The 19,827-nt window shown below is 36.8% G+C and overlaps 2 protein-coding genes across 6 annotated transcripts; both read right to left on the reverse strand.

Moving 5' to 3' along the window:
- Nucleotides 1-1,999: 1,999 nt before the first annotated feature.
- Nucleotides 2,000-5,745, reverse strand: LOC115629092 (eukaryotic translation initiation factor 5). 2 transcript variants are annotated; one of them, XM_030525406.1, is made up of 4 exons: nucleotides 5,505-5,745; nucleotides 3,703-4,185; nucleotides 2,825-3,560; nucleotides 2,000-2,674 (listed from the first exon to the last, which is right to left on the reverse strand). In XM_030525406.1, the coding sequence occupies exons 1-3, from the start codon at nucleotides 5,715-5,717 to the stop codon at nucleotides 2,841-2,843; spliced, it is 1,416 nt and encodes a 471-aa protein (XP_030381266.1). In that variant the 5' UTR covers nucleotides 5,718-5,745; the 3' UTR covers nucleotides 2,000-2,674; nucleotides 2,825-2,840. The 2 variants fall into 2 exon arrangements, with proteins under 2 accessions (XP_030381266.1, XP_030381265.1); XM_030525405.1 differs by having other exon boundaries at nucleotides 2,000-3,560.
- Nucleotides 5,746-6,300: 555 nt separating this feature from the next.
- On the reverse strand, nucleotides 6,301-15,565 carry LOC115629093. 4 transcript variants are annotated; one of them, XM_030525408.1, is made up of 5 exons: nucleotides 15,437-15,565; nucleotides 14,442-14,644; nucleotides 10,513-10,812; nucleotides 7,457-7,550; nucleotides 6,301-6,437 (listed from the first exon to the last, which is right to left on the reverse strand). In XM_030525408.1, exons 2-5 carry the CDS (start codon nucleotides 14,461-14,463, stop codon nucleotides 6,389-6,391), a joined length of 465 nt encoding a protein of 154 aa, XP_030381268.1. In that variant the 5' UTR covers nucleotides 14,464-14,644; nucleotides 15,437-15,565; the 3' UTR covers nucleotides 6,301-6,388. The 4 variants fall into 4 exon arrangements, with proteins under 4 accessions (XP_030381268.1, XP_030381267.1, XP_030381270.1 ...); XM_030525407.1 differs by having other exon boundaries at nucleotides 7,457-7,553; XM_030525410.1 differs by lacking the exon at nucleotides 10,513-10,812.
- Nucleotides 15,566-19,827: the final 4,262 nt, after the last annotated feature.

A 19,827-nucleotide genomic window follows, 5' to 3' on the forward strand; every position in this document is an offset into this window, starting at 1 on the left:
TCAACAAATTTAAGCAAAACCAAAAAATACCCACAAGTACATAGTGGAGACATATGTATGTTTATGCACAGTTTTAGCAGCATACATTAACATGCAGTACAGAATTAAGTTAAAGCAGCAACAACAAACCACAGCTGTGGCCAGAAATTACATTTACGGCTATAACTTCGTTCGTAATTCACCTATCAAAAACTCAAACTCTTACTGTCTCAGACATGGGAGAATCTGGATGCCAAATTTGGCTGCTCTAGCTCTTATACTTTCTGAGATCCTTGCGTTCATACGGACAGACATGCGGTCCCATCTTGTCTTCTTATAATGCATATTTATACCTTGTGGGGTCTGCCACGCCTCCTTCTGTGCGTTACATACATACATACCAGAGAACTGCAACGAGTACTACATTTTCGGTCATACTCGAGTATTTACCCATACTCGGTATGATTATTTCATTTGGGTATAGTGACAAGCAATGATTGATTTTAAACGAACGCTCACCAACCAGTCAGTTCGACTCACAACTGCAAAGACTCAGGATGAGCGGCGATGACCGAAACTTTTTGCCTGCGTGCAAGAAATGATCGAACGTCGTATTAAAATCATGCCCGCATGACCGAAATGACCAATGATATCGGCGGGTGCACGTGCACTTGCATTTTCTATTGTTTTTTCGGCTATTAGTTCAATAGTAACTTCGTTTACAAGTATGTACATATATGCATATAAATTAAGAATCCAACAAAACTATTAGCGAAATGAAATACCTTCCTTTTTATTTAAATTACAAAAGGTTATGCTATTTTTATTTATTTATTCTAAGATATTTGAGTTTCTTTTTTATCATCATGCTACATATTTATCATAATAGAAAAATAAATGCATAAATATGTTTTGCTTTAATTCTGTGCCTCTTTATTTAAAATACGTACCTACACATGTTTCCGCATAATTCCAACCATAACATACACGCACATACATACATACATACATACATACATATGTGCATACATGCATTTTTTGTACGGTCAGACGCAGGTACCTACGGTCAGGCTCGGGTAAAACCCGCGCAATACTCGAGTATTACCCGAGTACAGCTCGCGCAATAGCCAAACAATACTCAACACATAACGGCACTATACTCGCTCGATCAAACGCTCATTCTGCAAAGTCTGGCTTGCTTCGATCAGGACTCAGTCATTTTGAACGAAGTGACCGATCCTGAAGTGTTTGAAATCAAACCAATCATGCCCAGTACCTGTTCGCACCGAACAGAATACTCGAAGTGGCCGAGCCTGAACTGTTTGAAAGCAAACCAGTCAAGGCCGGTACTCGTTCGAACCGACCGCAATAAGCAAAGTGACCGAGCCTGGTGTGCTCGAAAGCAAACCAATCAAGTCCGGTGGTTGTTCGTAAAAATAGAAAGATTGCTCATGCAAGTTCGATCATAAGAAAAATGCTGAGAGTACTCAACTCGTTCGAGCTCGTTTGCAGCCAAGCAAAGATCTGTTTGATTGAATTTTGAGCAAGGGTGGTCAAACATACTCGATCATACTTGTTGCAGTTCTCTGATACATACCCTTTCACCCTTTCGCTACAGGGTATAAAAACTCCTGGTTCGGAACTGATATCAATTCGACTATATGGGGTTTCGTCCTTTTGGTTATTCATTCGAAGCAACAGGCAGTGTGGTAGGCTTGCGAAAACAGGAGGAATATTTTAGTTATATTTTAGGGGTCTTGTTTTTGTTTTCTACCTACATTCAGTGTGTTCATCAAAATTCAAATACTTTTATTTTTTGTTTTAAAATTTTTTTTTATTTATTTTATATGTATATACATGTGCATATATTTAAGATTTTAATTGAATAGTAATTTTGTTATCTCTTTAACGCATGCACTTGAAAGCACAAGAAGCTGCATATTTAAATAATTCTGTTTATGTTTATATTTATTCTTATTAATTGTATATTCAATGGGTTAAAAGTTGACAATATTATTGCTTACAACGTGCCACTCAGAACGCAAACCTTTGCTTTAATCACCCTTTAAATAATTTTGTTGTAATTAAATCAAATTACAAATTACATCTGCAAAAATAGTGTAGCTTTCGTTTTGCTTACAATGTTAAGCCTAATAAGTACTTTACTTAAAAATTAATCATTTACCACACTCTATTTCATATTTGGTAAAAAATCTTTTAAAATTTATTTATCTTATTAATAAAGAAAAGTTTTAAAGAATGATATGGTGGCAAAAAAAAAAGTATATATGTAACTAGGAATTAAAAGCAGGAAATTAACTTTTTGGATTTATGCTATTGTAATGAAAACATGTTTGTAACTCTACTATTCAAATTATGAAATGAGCTTCAGTGCCTATTCTTCCAGTACGGTAGTTGATAATGCTCACAATTGAAATCGAATGAAGCGGGAAATCATAAACGGTTGTGCGGCCAGTAGCACTGTTTTGTCAAATAAGCCAGACTGTTTTGTATTTTGCCTAAACGCGTAGTTATTATTGCTACTGTAATACAATTGTACCACATGGTATGGATAGCATAATAACAGTTAACTGCTTATTAGATTGCCGATTAGATGTGTTCGTTTCTCCAGCGAATTGGCCTTTTATTGGAAAAATAGTTTCCTGTTATCGTCGTTGCTAAAATTTTGATAGTGCTACAAATGGATTAACAGATAGACACTTGTCAGCCCCCTTTCACTATTAACACATACAGTGTATATAATAATATATAAATATATATATGTATATATATATGTAGATATATAGATATATGTAGATATATATAGATATATATATATACACACCTATGCGCGCCATAGCTTAGATCTCGTCGATGTCGATCTCGTCCCCTTCCTCTTCGTCTTCAATCTTTTTCTTATTGACGGTCGAGCCACCGACTCCAGCCACCTTAAGGGGTTCGACACGAGCTCGATCATCATATTCTATCTCAACATCCGAATCCCCACCACCATTGTTTTCTTCCTCGGACGATGATTCCTCCTCCTCAGCTTCCTTGAGCCACTGCACAAACGGTTGCACCTTCTCGTGTATTTCGGTGGCTATCTTCTTGGACACATGTCGCTTGCTAACCTTCTGTGCCCAATCAAGAATAACCTTTTCATCGAGAATGTCCATGTCGTAGAAGATCTTAAAGATGCCTGCAACTTTCCCCATTAGTGTATTCGTATGGAGTTCCACGGTTTGCTCAATTCCGCCAATCAAATAACGCTGGGCTTTCGGATTATTGTGGGTAAAACGCAATAAAAGGTTGCGATTTTTTCGCACATCGCTTATAATGTTCTCTGTAAATAGAAGCTCAGCCAACACAAGAGGCGCCTTGTTCACAATATCTAGACGTTCAGCCTCAATTAACAGCTCCTTGTGCGTTGGCACATCATTTAACTTATCCTTGTCGCGTTTGGTTTTCACCAGCTCATAGAAAATGTCTATTCGCTCCTTTTCGGTCTTGTCATAATCATCGGAAATTGTCATCCCTTTGGCGCCATCCGTCAAATCTTGCAAGCGAGCTCGTATAGCTTCCTGGAATCGGAATGTTAATAAAATTAGATAATTTATATTATTTGTTTTTATACTTCTACCGACAACAGATCTTTGATGTACGCAATATCTACTCGTTAACTGTAATCTGATTACACTATTTACATTCTGCGCCGCAGCTTACCTTGGACACATCAACGCTCCAGCCACCATCATCATCATCATCAGACATACTCTTTTCCGGAATAGCCGAACGAATCTCTGCTTCCGTTTGACTTGCTTGATTAGTGCCGTTGCCGCCATCAGACTCCCCGCCCGAATTGTTTGCCATCGAATTGTTTGACATAGACCCATCGGAATTCTCATTCTTCTGCTTCTGTACGCGTTTCGAACGCTTTCCTTCGGTTAAGGAAGAGCCTTGAGCAGCCGGATTCAGCGATGGAGGATTCTTCACAATGAATGTATTGACTTTGTGATTCACCTTAAGGAGACCGTGAAAACCGCATGCCTTGCAAGATTGGGAAATGGTTTGGTTTTTGGCCGATACGCTCAAGTTGGTCTCAGGATTGTCGCATTCCGGGCACAACACAAACTTGCGAATAAATCCATCCAAAAGATCTTGCAACTTATTGACGTCATGCGAACCATTAACAATAAAACGTTCATTCTGAAAATAAGTTATATAAACAAATAGGTGATCATATTGGTAGCAAATGAGTCAAGTCAACTACTGCTGTTCCTTCCTGTATTATAACAAGAAGTTATTTCCTACTTAATCATGGGCTTCCATCGACGCTACTCTATATGTACATATTTCGAAATAAGGTCAGAGTTATGTAAATAATGTTGTGATCGTACCGTAAAGCTATCTATATCTCTGATTTATAAATAATAGTCTTCACACCTTTATATTGATTGAATAAACAATTAGTCGGTTTTTTTTTCGCTAATAATTCTTCCCCGTCGCTAACACGCAGCTAGCATTCGAAATTATTTCAGTTACTACTTGCTTTACTCTTTGAAAAATGACAGCTGGTTGCCTTGATACAAAAACAATAAAAAACCACTGAAATTTTCTGCATATTCATATAAGGTAACTTGGAATAAAATGTTGTGTTGCTAGATCTTAGTCTCCGAGATATAGGTGATTATACAAACGGCGTTTCCGAAAGCGAGGGGTGTATCAAAAAAATAAAACAAACTCGTATAGCTTACATACATAGGGCATTTGTGTACAAAATTTGGTATCTGTATCTCATATAATCTCTGAGTTCTATGAGATCATACGGACGGACAGACAGAACTAGATTGACTTATGCTGATATAGAATACATATACTTTGTGGGGAATGTCATGCCTCCTTCTGCTTGTTATATTTTTCACATCCCGCACACCTAATATAATCTTGTACATCTCATGTACAGACTACAAAAAGTAAAGTCAAAGAAAGTGAATAACGTTGGAAACAAACGTTCCCACGTGCCAACAAACCCAAGTGGGTAGAGGTGGGTTGAGGTCACTGCCCAACTGGATAACAATAAAAGATGACAACTTCTTCAATTTTTATCACGTTGAAGCATGGTCACTAAGCACCGAGTGGTCTGCCGATAATGCATGTGGTGCGGATACTAATACTATTAAGGTCCATGGGTTACGCAAAGTATGTGAAAAAAGTTCCTACCAAATTGTATCTGTAGAATTCTATAAAATACAACAACTCAGATGTGCCCAGAACTTAAATACCATGACATAAAGCTACCATAGGAATAACTTTTATATTCTGGTCCCAGTTCGGTATAGAATTGCCATTTATGACAACATTAGCAAGGGCTTAAGTATAGCTTTATATGTACATATGTATATAAACTTCAGTGTGTCAGTGGTAACAAGCATTCTACATTTTTTGGTTAGACTATAAGTTGAGGAATATTACAACAACAACAAATAATAATAATAATAAATAATCACATAAATATAATCACTTACCTTATGATCGAATTGCGTTTGGGCACCCAATTCGCAACCAAAATATTTGGTAGGATATGTGGCAGGACGTCCAATAGCCCGCGCAACTTCAGCCATATTTACGAGCACGGTCTTAATGCCATTGCCCTTACCCTCGACCTTGGCCTGCAGGCGCGGCATTTTGTAACGGTAGAAAATATCCGTCACACTTCGGTTTACATTAACGGTGGCCATCTTAAAGCTGTTGTCGGTGATGTTTTAGCAACTCCCTTAAGGCAACGATAACTAGGTGAGTGAGCGGTTCTTACGAGTTCTATTGTTGTACGGCGTGGTGGCCGCTAACTGAATGGGGACGGGAGACCTTCACCACTTTCCTAATTTTGAATGTTTAAGGGCTTTATGTGCGGCAGCTTGTTGTGCCAATTCGTTGAATTCTGCAACTATTTTGCAATTTCTTGATTTTTCGTTTCCGTTCATTAAATTTGATTCGCTCACGGTTCGCTCGCGTTTCTATGCGCGTTTTGTATTTATTGTTACTTGTGGCAATTGCTTCACTTTGGCGTTAGCCACTGGCTCAACTTTATGCTTAACAATCTAACTAGAGATGGATATTGTAAATACGCTACGTTTAAAACTGGAAACTGTCCACGACTTCGTATTGTTTCGTTCACTGGGCATTGGCTTGCATTTGAATTTTATTTTATGTATTTTTGCTTCTAAGACTATTGTTTTTTATTTGTTTATTTTTGCTTCAATTTCTTTTTTAAATATGCATATGCGGGCGTATTGTCTTTGTAGGTGTATGTACGAAATTTTAGTTTCTTATTACCGATGAGAGTTTAAATTTTGTTTGCTTGTGGTGTCTTTTGTTAGCAAAATAATTTTGGAACGACACTGCTATAGGTTCACGTGTACCTGAATGGCTGCAGCTTCCGGTGTCTGTTACTTGAAGTCCTGCAAAAAAGAAGGTATTAAGTGCTATCAATTTACAGTAATTTATTTATTTGACCTAATCATATACAGAGCCTAACTAAGGATCTGAGACTGCATATATCATATTGCGCTAAAATGGAGGTTTAATGCCCAAAGGCGGCACATATTAGATTGTTCTGAATGCATACAGCATCATAAGGATGCACGATGTACCTCAAAAATGATGTACTAACTACAGCCGCAAGCCAAAAACCTTTGTGTTTGTGTCATATCGGCTAATTGTAACAAATTTATAATTCCACAACGGTTACAAATTCATAGGTGGGAAAGCACAAGTACAAATGAAACCGATTTGATTCCAGCCTTCGAGATTTAAAAACATTTTAAACATTTTTACCACCATTTTCGATTCATATCATTAATGCACATGATATATTAGCTTATGTTATGCTCCACTCCGTGGTGATTTAATTTATTGTATTAATTTCAATAAAAATTTTAAGTAATAATAAAAAATTTAAAATCTTTTTATTACTTTTATTGAGGAGTCAGCATATTTTTTCATGATTTTGTGGTTGTGTCTAAGAAAGCGTCATAAAGAATATATAAATATTGCTGCGCCCAATTAGATAGGCATATAATATTAATCGGCTATATCTCAGTTTATATACATGTATAAAACAGCTTGTCCTGACTGACTGCCAGATTGGGGAATAACGCGCAGCCTAAACGGTAAGAGCAAGGTTTCACAGGGTAGGTGACAAGAAAGAATTTCGTTAACTGATATAAATTCGTTTTGGCACATCTTCGATACAAAACAAAAAAAGGTATTGAAATAATTTTCCTTTGAAATATAAAAGCTTGCCACACAATTTGTTGTAACGGTTTCAAAAAATAATAAAACAATTTAGAAACAAACATATGAAGTCGTGGTTACACGCATCAATCTCAAATGCAACATGCTTGATTTTGTTATTTATAGATGTTTTTTATGCTGTTCTGACCGCCTTTTCTACGGTTTGCATTGCATTGGCACTTACCGATGACCTATAATTCGCCTCTTTAAATTCATGCACAGCTCAAAGCCTTTACTCCGTTTTTGTTGAATTGGGGGTGCGCCTTTTTTTGCTGGAGCTTCTGAAATAATAAAGTAACACAATTATGTAAAATAAATAAATGCTCTCTCCCTTACCAATATTTCAATTTACAGCTATTGCAGCATTAGCTTAAGGTAAATTAAGTTTTGCAACATTAGGAAGGCCAATTTGTTAAGTTTTCCACCGCTTTTCAATTTACATATAAGAATTTGTTCGCTCACTCGCTCTCTCGGCATAGTATACCGCCTCACTGCTAGCTTAAACTGCAACCGTTCTCTTCTTGGCAGCGTATTAATCAAATTTAACCACAATGTTGTTTTGTCTTTGTTCTGTTTGGTTTCTTATTTTATTGTAATGTGCAAAAATGATTTTCTACGTGCACTTGAGTTTTTTTTTTTTGGTATTTTGTCAACGAGAGAGAAAGAAGTTACTGCGAATTTGAGTTTTACACTGAGAATTTCGGTAGATCTGTTTTTAATATTTGGACTGTTTTGATTTTAAAAGTATAGCTTAGAGCATAGTTTATTTTCAAATGAAATTCAATGACATTTAGGGAAATGCAGTCTAGTTCGGTAAAGCATCAAAGCCTTTACTGGTGTGAAAAAAAATCTACGCTTTTACTATCACGGTCTTGACAAATTAAGACCCACTGGTAACAAATACCCTTTTTTACATAGAGAGAGTTTCCTTTATGTAGTTCAAGATTGAAGATAAAAGGAAAGACACAAACTCCCATCATACAACTATATACTAGTATACTAGTTTTGCGTGAATGTGTGTAACACACAGAAGAATATATATTTTCTTATTATATTATCAGTTTAACAGGAAGAAGAAATTACAAGATGTTAAATAACCAAACCTTGGACAGATCGAGTCTGATCGAGTAACCCACCACCTATTTCTGATTTTGCATAGCTCCCACAATTCTTAGAACTATTAAACAAATTTGAGAGGTACATCCAGTTAGATTCAATATGCCCTCATCAGTTTTATTACCACAGGCAAATTGTACAGAATGTTATTGGCATAAATCTATGCCCGAAGTTTTGTTGTGGTTTTTGCTTTGAATTAACCCTGTGTTGGGCACATACACACACATAGACACAATACCGATGTATATGAATGCTCTTGAAGCTGTACCTAAACATATGCATAGTATGTCTTCAACTGTGTTGATATTTAAGAGCAAATATTTTTTTTAATTTAAGTAATTGTTTTCAATGGTAATAGATATTATCGCCAAAGTCTCTGGCAAATACTATTAACCATAATATTAATTAAGCCATACCACATACATACGTGTATATATATAGTAGTACATAACAACATAGACCATTCATGCAGAAATGTTGCTTTAGGTGATCATAACAATCGAAATTTATATTAAACAGACATGTTTCTATTAATGAGTAAACATCCAATTTGTCGTTAGTCAATCTAAATTATATTATTCTCTAATTTGAATATGCAGAATATCATTGGAAAATGAAAATGAAGTAAACAAAAAACCACCGAAAAAATTGCACCATTTACAATACCCGGCGGTACGTAAATGGGAAAAGATTACTAAAAATTCGAATTCGTGATATGAGACAACGAGACGAATTGATCGACGATATGGCCTTTTCCGAATGTAGGGTTGCTATAAAGCATTGCCCCTAGACGCAAAATTGGTAAATTTTTCTGCTCAATGTTTTTGGATGAAAGGCGAATCAAAGTAAGAGGAGATTGCTGTGATCACCAAAGATGTCTAAGGACCACGTTTGCCACAATCTGAACAACGACGTGGAAATGAGAAGGATCCCATTGAATCAGAAGTATAAGCAATAGTAGAGCTTCTGGAAGAACAATTGTACTAACCAAAAAATACAAACGTAGAATGAAGCTATGAACGAAACAAATTTTAATGTAGAGAAATGTATACAAGAGCAAAATAAAAACCAGTCAATAAGAAATCGGTCAAATAAATTGACAAAACAAATCTATTGGCATCTTGTCCATCTTGATCGATGCAGCCAATATGTCAACAAAATTAGCTGTATGCAGTGACTACAGGATAGCTAACTCGATAATGCACAACAGCATAAAGCGATATGGTATATTGAGCCACGAATCAAGTTGTGCTAGATTCAAAAAGCAAAATATATAATCATGTCGACGCATTCTGGCACTTTTTTCCAAGAAGACTACCCACACGTACTCTTTTGTCAAAATGTGTGGTTAGCCAACCTAGGGATAACCACAGTGGACGAATTGGTCATAGTATGAGAAAACACGCTTCGAAGAGGATGGTCAAAGAGCTGTGCACCAGCGTATAACTGGAGTTCAACCCTGTGACACAAACGTTTATACTGGATCTTGGCATATCGTATATATGTACTCGTATGTCGTGGCAAAAACCACTCGTTGACAATAATAAATTGCATTGATAAATTATTGATTTAAACATGTATAGCGTATATAATTGTTCTGCTTAAACAATTTCAATTAAAGATTTGCATTTTCTAGCGAGGTTGAAAGAAAATAAAAACCTTATGTGAGGGTTTGGTCCAACGGGGGCACGTAGTGGTTCTTTCGGCTCCCAGTCTTCTTTCTGTTAAGGTTTGGGTAAGCGGCGTAAGCCACTCAAACAAGAAAAGTACCGATCGCGAGCAGCTTACAAAAACAAAATACTTGCAGTGGTCGCCAGCCAAACAAAATACACGCAGTGCGTGTGTCGTTGCTTGATTTTCAGCAAAATTCACTCATAATATGATGTTATTGTAGTACTCCCGATTAAAAATTTCGTGCCCACCGCTTTAGTCTATTAAAGGTATTTAAAATACCGTATATCGGCGTATATCGACTTTTTTTAATTCCAACTCCCGAAACTTTTGAATGGTCTGTAGGAGTTGTGATTAAAATGAAATGGGGTTTTGTTGTGGGCACAGCAATTTTAAAGTCAAACTATCGCAAATACCTATGGATCAGTCAAAGTTTACATTTATCATACTTACCGCTGAGGTCATAGGTGATGGCCACAGTTTGTCGTTTGATCAAAAAATTGCCCAGCATATGATAGAGATCGCTCTTAAAACACGTTGTCACGAGCAATAGTAGGAGCACGGTCAGAAGTTTGAACGGCGATTGCTTGTGCAGCGACAGGTTGGCAAAGCTCAATTTGAATACCTTGCTGAAATATACTGGTGACGGCGATGACCAACAACTGCACGTACTGATGATAAAGGTAGCAACACGCAAATAGGCGTCGACCGATATCAGCTGTGATGTCACAGATTTAGCTTCAATTGTGGCGTCTGCAATTTCATATTTTTGCGAATCCAATTTAAATTGATAATTGTATTTGAAGTTGTTATTGGTGTGATCCCAACGTTCCACGCCGCGCGTTGACATAAACAAATCGAGAATGAAAGCAAATAAAACAAACAAACGACGATTGATTGCAAGTAAGTTACAGCAGCGAATGGTTTTGGATGCGGTCACGAGGCTATGAACTCGTTTCAACTAAGCGTGCAAATAAATAAGGAAATCCGTTAGATATTATAAACTCCAAGCTAATGCAATTCTTCAACCACAACTTTTCTATCTTTGTTCAACTTGTGTCTTGGTCTTAGGCTGTCAATGGTATGAATTTGTATCGTGAATTCTAGTGTTTTGCACTTTTTGGCCAACTTGATGATAAACTTAATTTAGCTGTCAGTTTCATTTGCGTATTTCGTGCATTTATCAAATATATATTGTAACTTTTCTGTATAGTACATAAAATAAGTACATTATTTGAATGAAGTTTAAATGAAATATAATACACATGTTTTATTTACATATGTGTAGTATGCACACTTTACAGACATCAAGGGAAAGGATGAAATTTTAAAAAAGGAACTTTTGAACCAACTTGTAAATTATAAAAAGCTGTACGATAATTTAAAAACGTAAATTAAATTAATACCATTTTCACAAAAACAAAACGTTCTCTAAAAAAAAGACAAATTGCGTACACACACGGACACTTGAAAATTCAATAATTTTAATGCCAATGTGAGGCAAAAAAGAACTCATTTGCATATCAGGTTTACATTTTAAAATTAAGCAGCAAATTTTGGAAATTTCCTTTTTAACGAAAAAGATTTTATTTGCTTTTTTACAAAATTGTGTGAATATTTTTCACGCTGAGAAAATGCGAAAAAGTTGAAGCTCTCGTTGTTCGACACTGATAAATAAATTTGCTGGAAACGATTGACGACACGACGACAACACCATGAGCCGATGCTTGGTAAAAGCAATACTTCGGGTGCGCTTCCACCATCGTCCTGCAGGCCAAAAGAAACGGCAGCCCCCGTAACAGCAAAGAGAGCAGTAAAGAGAATACGACGCTCAATGCGCATGACTTATGGCATTTAACAGTAGAAACTGAAGATGCATTAGAGACGGTCACATAACGTGAATGTGAAATCCGTGAAGTCATTGATGGAATTTTTAAATGTAATGTTTCAGATATGTAAAACTTTCTATCTGATATCTTACTTATCTTGTGTTTTACATTCAACATTAGTCTAAAATATTTAATCATAATCATAAGTTTCATTAGGAGTAATTTTGCCTTTTTGCAAAAAAAAACCCCATTTCAATTTATAGGTGAGATGATTTCAGTGCTTTTTACAAATATGTATGTAAATGTTAAAATATATGTATATGCTCTGACATAAAACAAAACAGCTGCAGTGCCACATATTGCAGTCATAATGCAGTTCAAGGGTTGCTCACAAGGATGCTACATCAATTTAAATGTATTGTCATGCGCAGGTCATTCTGTGCTCTCCCAAAATCGTGTTTCAGTGTAGGACTATAGTTTTAATCAACTACATATTAAAAACAATTTTTTTTTTTTTGTTTTTTTTTTTTGGTGTGGTCTCTATGGGATTGTGCAAATTGTTCTTTTCTTCATAGCGTAGGTAGCCTAATTCTTATTGAATTTTTAGAACCGAATTCTAAAAAACTTTATTTATATAGAGCTTACTTCCTGTTATAATTTTACCGTCTTAAACCACTAAGTACACTAATCTTGTCAAAAAGCCCCGATGGAAAGATTCAGCAGTGACTATCAAATATTTGTCAGGACAGAGAAGCGACATAGGTGGACATCACTATATCACAATGTGGCCTAATGTTCTTCTTTCTGGGTATTACAAGCCTTTGGGACACCAAAAAATGTTCAATTTTGGTTTATTAGTTATCTCCTTAACCGTTTTGATTATAAACTTTATTAGAAAGCTACACTAAGGGGTATTCGATGGACACATAAATTATCTTTATACACAAATATTTGAAATACATCCGAAAACAACAAATATTATCATTTGTTTAGTTGTTTAATTTCAAAATTGTTGAAAATGAGTTATATAATTTTGATACACACAATATATAACTCTACGGTGACATCCTTATGACGCACTTAAAATGATGACACTTGTTAGCCAAGTATAGGCTATAATAAGAAATATACAATTACTGTGTGATACGATAAAATATGACATTATCTTCTAATGTGGGTCTCTTATTGTGGAATGTTAGAGACAAAGTATCAATGGCATTTACGGTTGCATTATCGCTATTTTATGGTTCCCGAAAACCCATGAATAAATAAATTCAATATTCGGATTATTTTCCTTTTTAACACCAGGAAGAAGGAGAACACCAGGAAACTGGTGGATGCCATGTAATGATGTAATGATGCAATTTTCAATTTATTTTGGCACTTTGCATACTATCAAAATAATTGCGGATAAACTTAAAATTTTATATTTAGTGAGCTGTAAAGAAAATTATACAGGCAAGGGTTCATACACTTACACTTATGGACAAAATAAGAGGTGTTCCTTTGTTTATACAAATAATTATAGTTCATTTATTTCTTCATAACTCCTTCAGAAACCAGTTAGTTTTCAAAATATGCATTCCTAACATCTACACAAAAATCAAATGAATATGCAACAGACTATAGATCTCCTAAACGGAACTAATTAGTAAACTATCTTAACATGCACTAAGATATAGGGATCGGATACAACTAGGTGAAAAAAACACACTTAAAATAGTTTACCTAACAAAGTAAGTAAGTAACATTGGAATATAACCAGTTAGTGTTCCGTCTCTTATTAAATTTATTATAATGCATTTAACGTATATCCACCATTATTGTGACTCACTTCAACCAATCCTCCGGGCATAGATGATATCAAGTTCCTACAATTTTTCATTAAAATATTGTACCAAAATTGTCGTACATTTTCCAATATCTGTGCGAATTCTCGAATCTGCCCAGACGTTCGTAATGGAATTTAGGTCTGGGGATTAAAATTAGTGATCGCATGGCCGTGTCAAATAGATCCCTGAATACAATCTATTCATAATGCCATCAGATCAACACCGACGCTATTTTTTCAGCCTCCGATTCGCGCAACGTTTTTGTGGTCCAACATTTTTCCTCATAAGTATTAAAATTTGTGGATTAAATAAGTTGAACTTTGCGGAAAATCCTTCCAATCGGTCAACAATGATGGTTTTAAAAGTGCTTTGGTGTTTCAATGAATGTTTTCCGATTTCAGAGTTTTAGGGAAAAAATATTATGACCGTCGCAGCTTTCGAACTTCCGCACTGATGTGACATTCACGACCATAATTATAATTGAACCCCTATTTACTTGCTTTTCGTTAACACATTACCTTCGGAAACAAAATATGACTCTTTTTTAATTACTTCAGCTACAGTTGTAAGTAAACACTCCTATGTAACACAAATTTTACGCTTTACACCGATTATTTTGTCCATGAGTATGTGTATACATACATATGTACGCATCTAGTACGTCTATGCAAAACATTGCGAGCTCATACATTTACACTACTTATACTAATCGATTACTTACCACTTAATCTTTCAAAAGTCATATAAGATATTGTTTCCCCTGCTTGGGGTGCCGCAATACAAGCTTACGAAATAAGATTTGAAAGAGGGGAAAAGTACGATGCGTTCAAAATAGATACCACTTTAGCTGTGAAGTCGTTCCTTAATCTCGTCGGGCTGTATTCTCCAATACAATGCAACAAAACGTACAAGGTTAAAGCGTAACTGAAAATGTATTTACAAAAATATTTTATATACATTATATATAAAGATATGTATATATATACATATGCTCAAAGGTATGTGGCGTTTTCTTGGCCACGTGAGTCTCACGCAACTGCCTCAAATCGTGATTCTTTTAGGATAACTGTTATTGTACTGTATTTTGCAATCAGCTAAAAATGAATTTAAAGAACAAAAAACGAATACAAAGAACCAAAATGATGTTCACATTTGTAAGGACAAGAGCAACAACAGAGTCAACACATCTATGTATATGTACATCCACAGAAACACGCATATGGAAATAAGTAGCTATGTACATACTACATGCATATCCAAATGCGTCAGTGTGTTCACAGGAACAACTGTTGCTGTTAAAGCTCTTTTAAATATGCATACATTCATATACATATACATATGTATATATTGATGAGCATGTATGCATGTATGTACATATGTAGGTATGCATGCATATAAGTACACAGTATGTACGTGTATAACATATAGATTTGTTGTTATTTTTGTTGGATTTTTCTATAGAAAAAAAGAGCAACGTGCACAAAAGCAGCATGAATATATACATAATCATGCCTTTATGTTTGGACATTACATACATACATATCTACATATACACGAAATTCAATCTCATGCACACGCAATAATAATAAATAAGACATAACTATTGCACACAATTTAAAAATATACTGACAATGGCACAGGCAATTTACACACGTACACAAAACAGTAGCCACGCAAATTACTTTTGAGGTTGTGTATTTGATTTTAAAAATTTACCCCTTTTTTTACGCAAAATGTACACAGATGGTTAAAAGCAATCCAAATTAAACGGTAATAAAATTTTTAATCACTATGAAATCCACAAAGAGCTCTTTTTATACACAGGAAAATAGGTGCGAAAACGTTCTTGCAAACTCGTTAATACACATATATTATCGATAAGCCAATATGGCGAATACCGATTATTAAAAACATATGACCATACAAGTATCGCCTAAACACATTTCAAGTAATGCAGGCCACAAACGTTCAATTGCAGTTCTATGAGAATATACAAAAATGAGTAACACAAATTGATGATTCGATCAAATTTCTGATCAATAAATTTATATAGGATTAATATTTGTGCTGCGGTCGTGAGCTGCCAATCTTACCCTATTTAACGAGTACTTAAAACACAATTTCACACAAAAAGAGTTCCCAAATCAAAACCGTTTTGTTGCCCAGAATATTACTAATTTCTAAACGCTATTTTCAGTCCACACAATAGACCATTCCAGCAATTAGTTCCGATAAGCAATACTGCTTAATAATGCGAATTGACGCTGAAACGAATTAACGCATTAATAAATCAACGATTAAATCTTTTAACATACATATAATAGTTACAATGGACGAATATAAAACAAGAATTACTAATTGAAATATATTTCTTGATTTAATTAATCTCTTTTCTATAATCCCAACGAAATAGTGTTTTTAAACCGAATACTTTTGTTCGTTACAGTATATACTACAATGAAAAATTGACTTACCGCAAACAATAAGCCCGTAAAATTATTCTTGCTAGATGATGAAACAAAATACGGGTGTTATTTTACATCAAATGTGACGAAAATAAGGAGCAATAAATTGCATCATATATATTACAGCAGATTTTCAGCAGGGGACAGAAAAGCGAAAACGAAAATGTTATCAGTACTGCACATATAGTCACGCATAGACACAATATTGATGTAAATCTACTTTATTGAATCTGTACGACTTTATGAACGCTTATATTTTTTAAATTCATTAACAAAAAATTAATGAATTTAGAAAATAGCACAAAGGTGTATTTGTGAGAATACCCTTTAAGAGTTGAGCCTACTAGATTTCTACCACTCGATTCTTGTTTTAAAATGCTTAAAGTCCGTGCGGTATAAAAAATATTTTTATATCATGTACCCATAACACCCACTGATAAGTTTTTAAGACAAGTACTCCTTAACAGGCCCTTGAAGGTATATAAATCTTTTCTTGATCGGCGTGAACAGTCAATTTCGGCGAAAGGCTGCTGACTGGTATTGGTACTACAATAGTCCCGTAGCTTCTATGTTGACGATGTCCAGCTATGATCGGAGTACACAGTCGTATAGCCTACCTCTCCCTATAGTCACGTTTTCATGGGTTTAAGGGTTGGATCATGTTGTCATAGGACCTGTGCCACAGATCAGTCGGGCTAGGGTCCTCCAAACTAGCTTAGTTGCAAACGGAGGCATTCGGGGCAACAGGCGAACCCTAAGATAACTGAGCCTAAGCTGGCTATTTTCTCCCCTACTAAAGGGCCAACCCTACCCAAAACGTCACCAGTGCGCTCACAGAACTAGTGGAAAAGTAATGGGCGAAAGGGAAAACCGATGGTGCTGAAGAGGGCAGGCAGCTTCATACCACTATAACCGGCAAAACCCGGTTAAAATGACCAACACACAGCGGGTCGTGGCGGATCCGTTTTCGAAAGCTGATTTTCAGATCCAAAAGGATAGTCGGAGGAACACAATTTAAATAAAAGCTTTGAAGCTAGCCCCTCCAATCTGCAGCGCTCTATGGAAGTGAGGATAGCGATATGAAGCAGGATGGAGGTCCTTTAAATTATCATCAAAAAAGGTAATGACTCAACCTTTGTTACGAAAAGTCACTCGTGGGAGTTCCAAAAGAGCATTCATTCTCGCACCATAATTTTATTCAACTCAGGCTAAGCCTGGTTTCCGTAAAATCCAGGAACGCAATAAAACAAACTGAGGACTACGTCTACTTATCATCCGTGTCACATTTAGACATGGGATAGGAACTGGATAACTAAGTTGGTGTATTTACGAATACTTTTAACAAGGCTTGTCCGAACATGGATTACGGTGTAAACCATTAGACTATGACACCGTGGTGGTTAACTGATTTGGACAAACTTCGCGTCAATTGTTGAAATGAAAATCCCGAAGCTAGAAGCCTTATTCTCGAACGCAGCTGGGAGTGCAAGCTAACCACTTATAAGTCTACTATCAGAGTGGCCTAGTGCACATCGTGGGCTACTTTCCTCAAGGGTGCAATAGCTACTGGTATAACCACCCTCCTTTCTGCAGAGTGAAGATGGCGGATGTCTGGACTCTCACAAAAATTCATCAGAATTACTAGTCAACACTCATTTTCCGTGGTGCAGGTACACCGATGCAGCCTTTTACTCCCTAGTTTCAAAAATAGACAGATCACTTGACATCAAAGAAAGCACCCTGAGAGCGTTCTTGGTTTATATGGCATCTTAAATACCATATTTTCTTTTGGAATCACTCGTTCCAACGACAATGGCCAATGGCAAAATTGTGGCATATCTACAAGTTCGTTGGCACAGGCACCCCACAAGGTGGGGCCCTGGGGAAGGACTCTCGCGGAGAGTTCCCGAAAATTTTATGCAATCTAATGGACGCCGCACTAGCTACACTGTGAAGTGGATTAGGAGTTAAACTTTTTAAAATGGAAGTAATACTCCTCATAAGGAAGGAAGAACAAAAGTTCGGAGCACACGCTACTCACAGTAAGCGATATGGCTTACGTTGGCAGCAAAGACATCTGTCTTTGGAAATTGTATTGTCAGGACAAAGTCTCGAAGAATGTACTGAAAGCCACAAATACTCTTAACTCATCTAAGAATTCCACGAGTACCAGATGAACTCTCTAGAGCAGGTTGGTACATTGGATATATCTGGTCATCATTCGAGTCTGTTAACTCTATGAAGCGTCACCCAGAGCGGGTGGTATCCACCTTGGTGTTAGCTACGTTTCCAATCTGAAGGCTTGTCATTCTTATTTGTCACTTGTTCCTTTAACTCCTTTGAATAGGTATCCTTCCATTTCAATAATAATAACGGAAGTGGAATCCTTATTGATGTCCGACTCAATAATAGTTTGATGTTACTATGGGAGGTCAGGATTAACCATCCCGCCAGAGAGCTAAAGCGTGGGTTCAGGCAAAGCCCACGAAGCGAACGAAAATATTAGAGCTCATTCAGCTGTTCAACCCGGAAATGAACACCCAGGGCTGGAGAGTTTTAAAGACGGAGGCGACGAAAAGAGCGACTATGCAGGTCATCATAATTCTCAATAATGATTGCATTGAGCAGCTGAACGCAACGGAAGGTTAAGTCAATTACGGGTTTGATAAAATAAAACTCAACATCTACGGATGCAGGAGCGATAAGCAAACTGACCGATAATCTGAACACCATAGTGCCACCCAGTGAAGACGAGATGAAGTTCGATGTGGAAGACACCTTTTGGGATCTGCGATATGAAATGTCATCAGAATCCGATTACGGAAATGCTCTGGGTCGGCTCTATACGGAGCGGGAACTTCCCGGGGACACAAGCGAAGTCGCCGACGCAACACTCACAGAGGAGAGAGCGGATAAATCTTTTGTTGCAGGTCCTTCAAGTCAACCTGCAGCATAGTAAAGCAGCGACAGCTACGAGAGCAGAAGACAACGAACCTAGGAGAAGTAGCACAGAACCTACCAGGTAGCTATATAAGCGCAAACTCGCTGCCTTCAATTCGGCCATTAGAAAAGCCAAGCTCGCCTCATGGGCCAACTTTTATACGAGCATCGAGTCCACATCTGCAGCATCAAGGCTGCGGAAGCTGCTGGCCAAGTCCCCCTCTCCACCGTCCCTTTTACAAAGAGATGACGACAGATGGAAGGACTCAACAGAGACTCGCTCGATCTGCTCATTAATACACACTTCCCAGGTTGTACCGATGTTATCAGTACAATCCATACCCCAGAACAGGGGGTACCTGGGCATATGAAATATAATATCTTTACGGAACACCGCAGAAGCTGAGCTATAAAAACATTCCAGCCCTAAAAATCTCCTGGGTCAGACGGCTTCGTCCCGGCCCAACGCCAAACACTTCCTGACGTACATCATGCCGCCGCTCCTGGCAATGCTCAGAAGCTGCCTAGGATTTGACCACATGCAACCAAAACTCTATAGAGACTAATATAAGTATACCTCAGGCAGACGATTAGTCCGGTTCTACTGTCGAATTATCAGCACGCGTATAGAAAGGGCAGGTCCACTGACACTGCCGTGTTCTTTCTGGTCTCTAAAATAGAGAACTCACTTTCGGTTAATGA

The sequence above is a fragment of the Scaptodrosophila lebanonensis genome, unplaced genomic scaffold, assembly GCF_003285725.1.
Source record: "Scaptodrosophila lebanonensis strain 11010-0011.00,11010-0021.00 unplaced genomic scaffold, SlebRS2 tig00000136-arrow-arrow-pilon, whole genome shotgun sequence".
NCBI classification, from domain to species: Eukaryota; Metazoa; Arthropoda; class Insecta; order Diptera; family Drosophilidae; genus Scaptodrosophila; species Scaptodrosophila lebanonensis.

What these genes read in the sequence shown, in the direction of transcription:
- LOC115629093 (XM_030525407.1), bottom strand. Translation starts at nt 14,463, where the DNA reads ATGACTTTTGAAAGATTAAGTG. An exon ending in CATCACCTATGACCTCAGCG is followed by an intron (nt 7,554 to 10,512) that starts GTAAGTATGATA and finishes TTATTATTTCAG; the next exon opens with AAGCTCCAGCAAAAAAAGGC. An exon ending in AGGCGAATTATAGGTCATCG is followed by an intron (nt 6,438 to 7,456) that starts GTAAGTGCCAAT and finishes TCTTTTTTGCAG; the next exon opens with GACTTCAAGTAACAGACACC.
- LOC115629092 (XM_030525406.1), bottom strand. Translation starts at nt 5,717, where the DNA reads ATGGCCACCGTTAATGTAAACCGAAGTGTGACGGATATTTTCTACCGT. An exon ending in AAACGCAATTCGATCATAAG is followed by an intron (nt 4,186 to 5,504) that starts GTAAGTGATTAT and finishes ACTTATTTTCAG; the next exon opens with AATGAACGTTTTATTGTTAA. An exon ending in GGAGCGTTGATGTGTCCAAG is followed by an intron (nt 3,561 to 3,702) that starts GTAAGCTGCGGC and finishes TTCCGATTCCAG; the next exon opens with GAAGCTATACGAGCTCGCTT.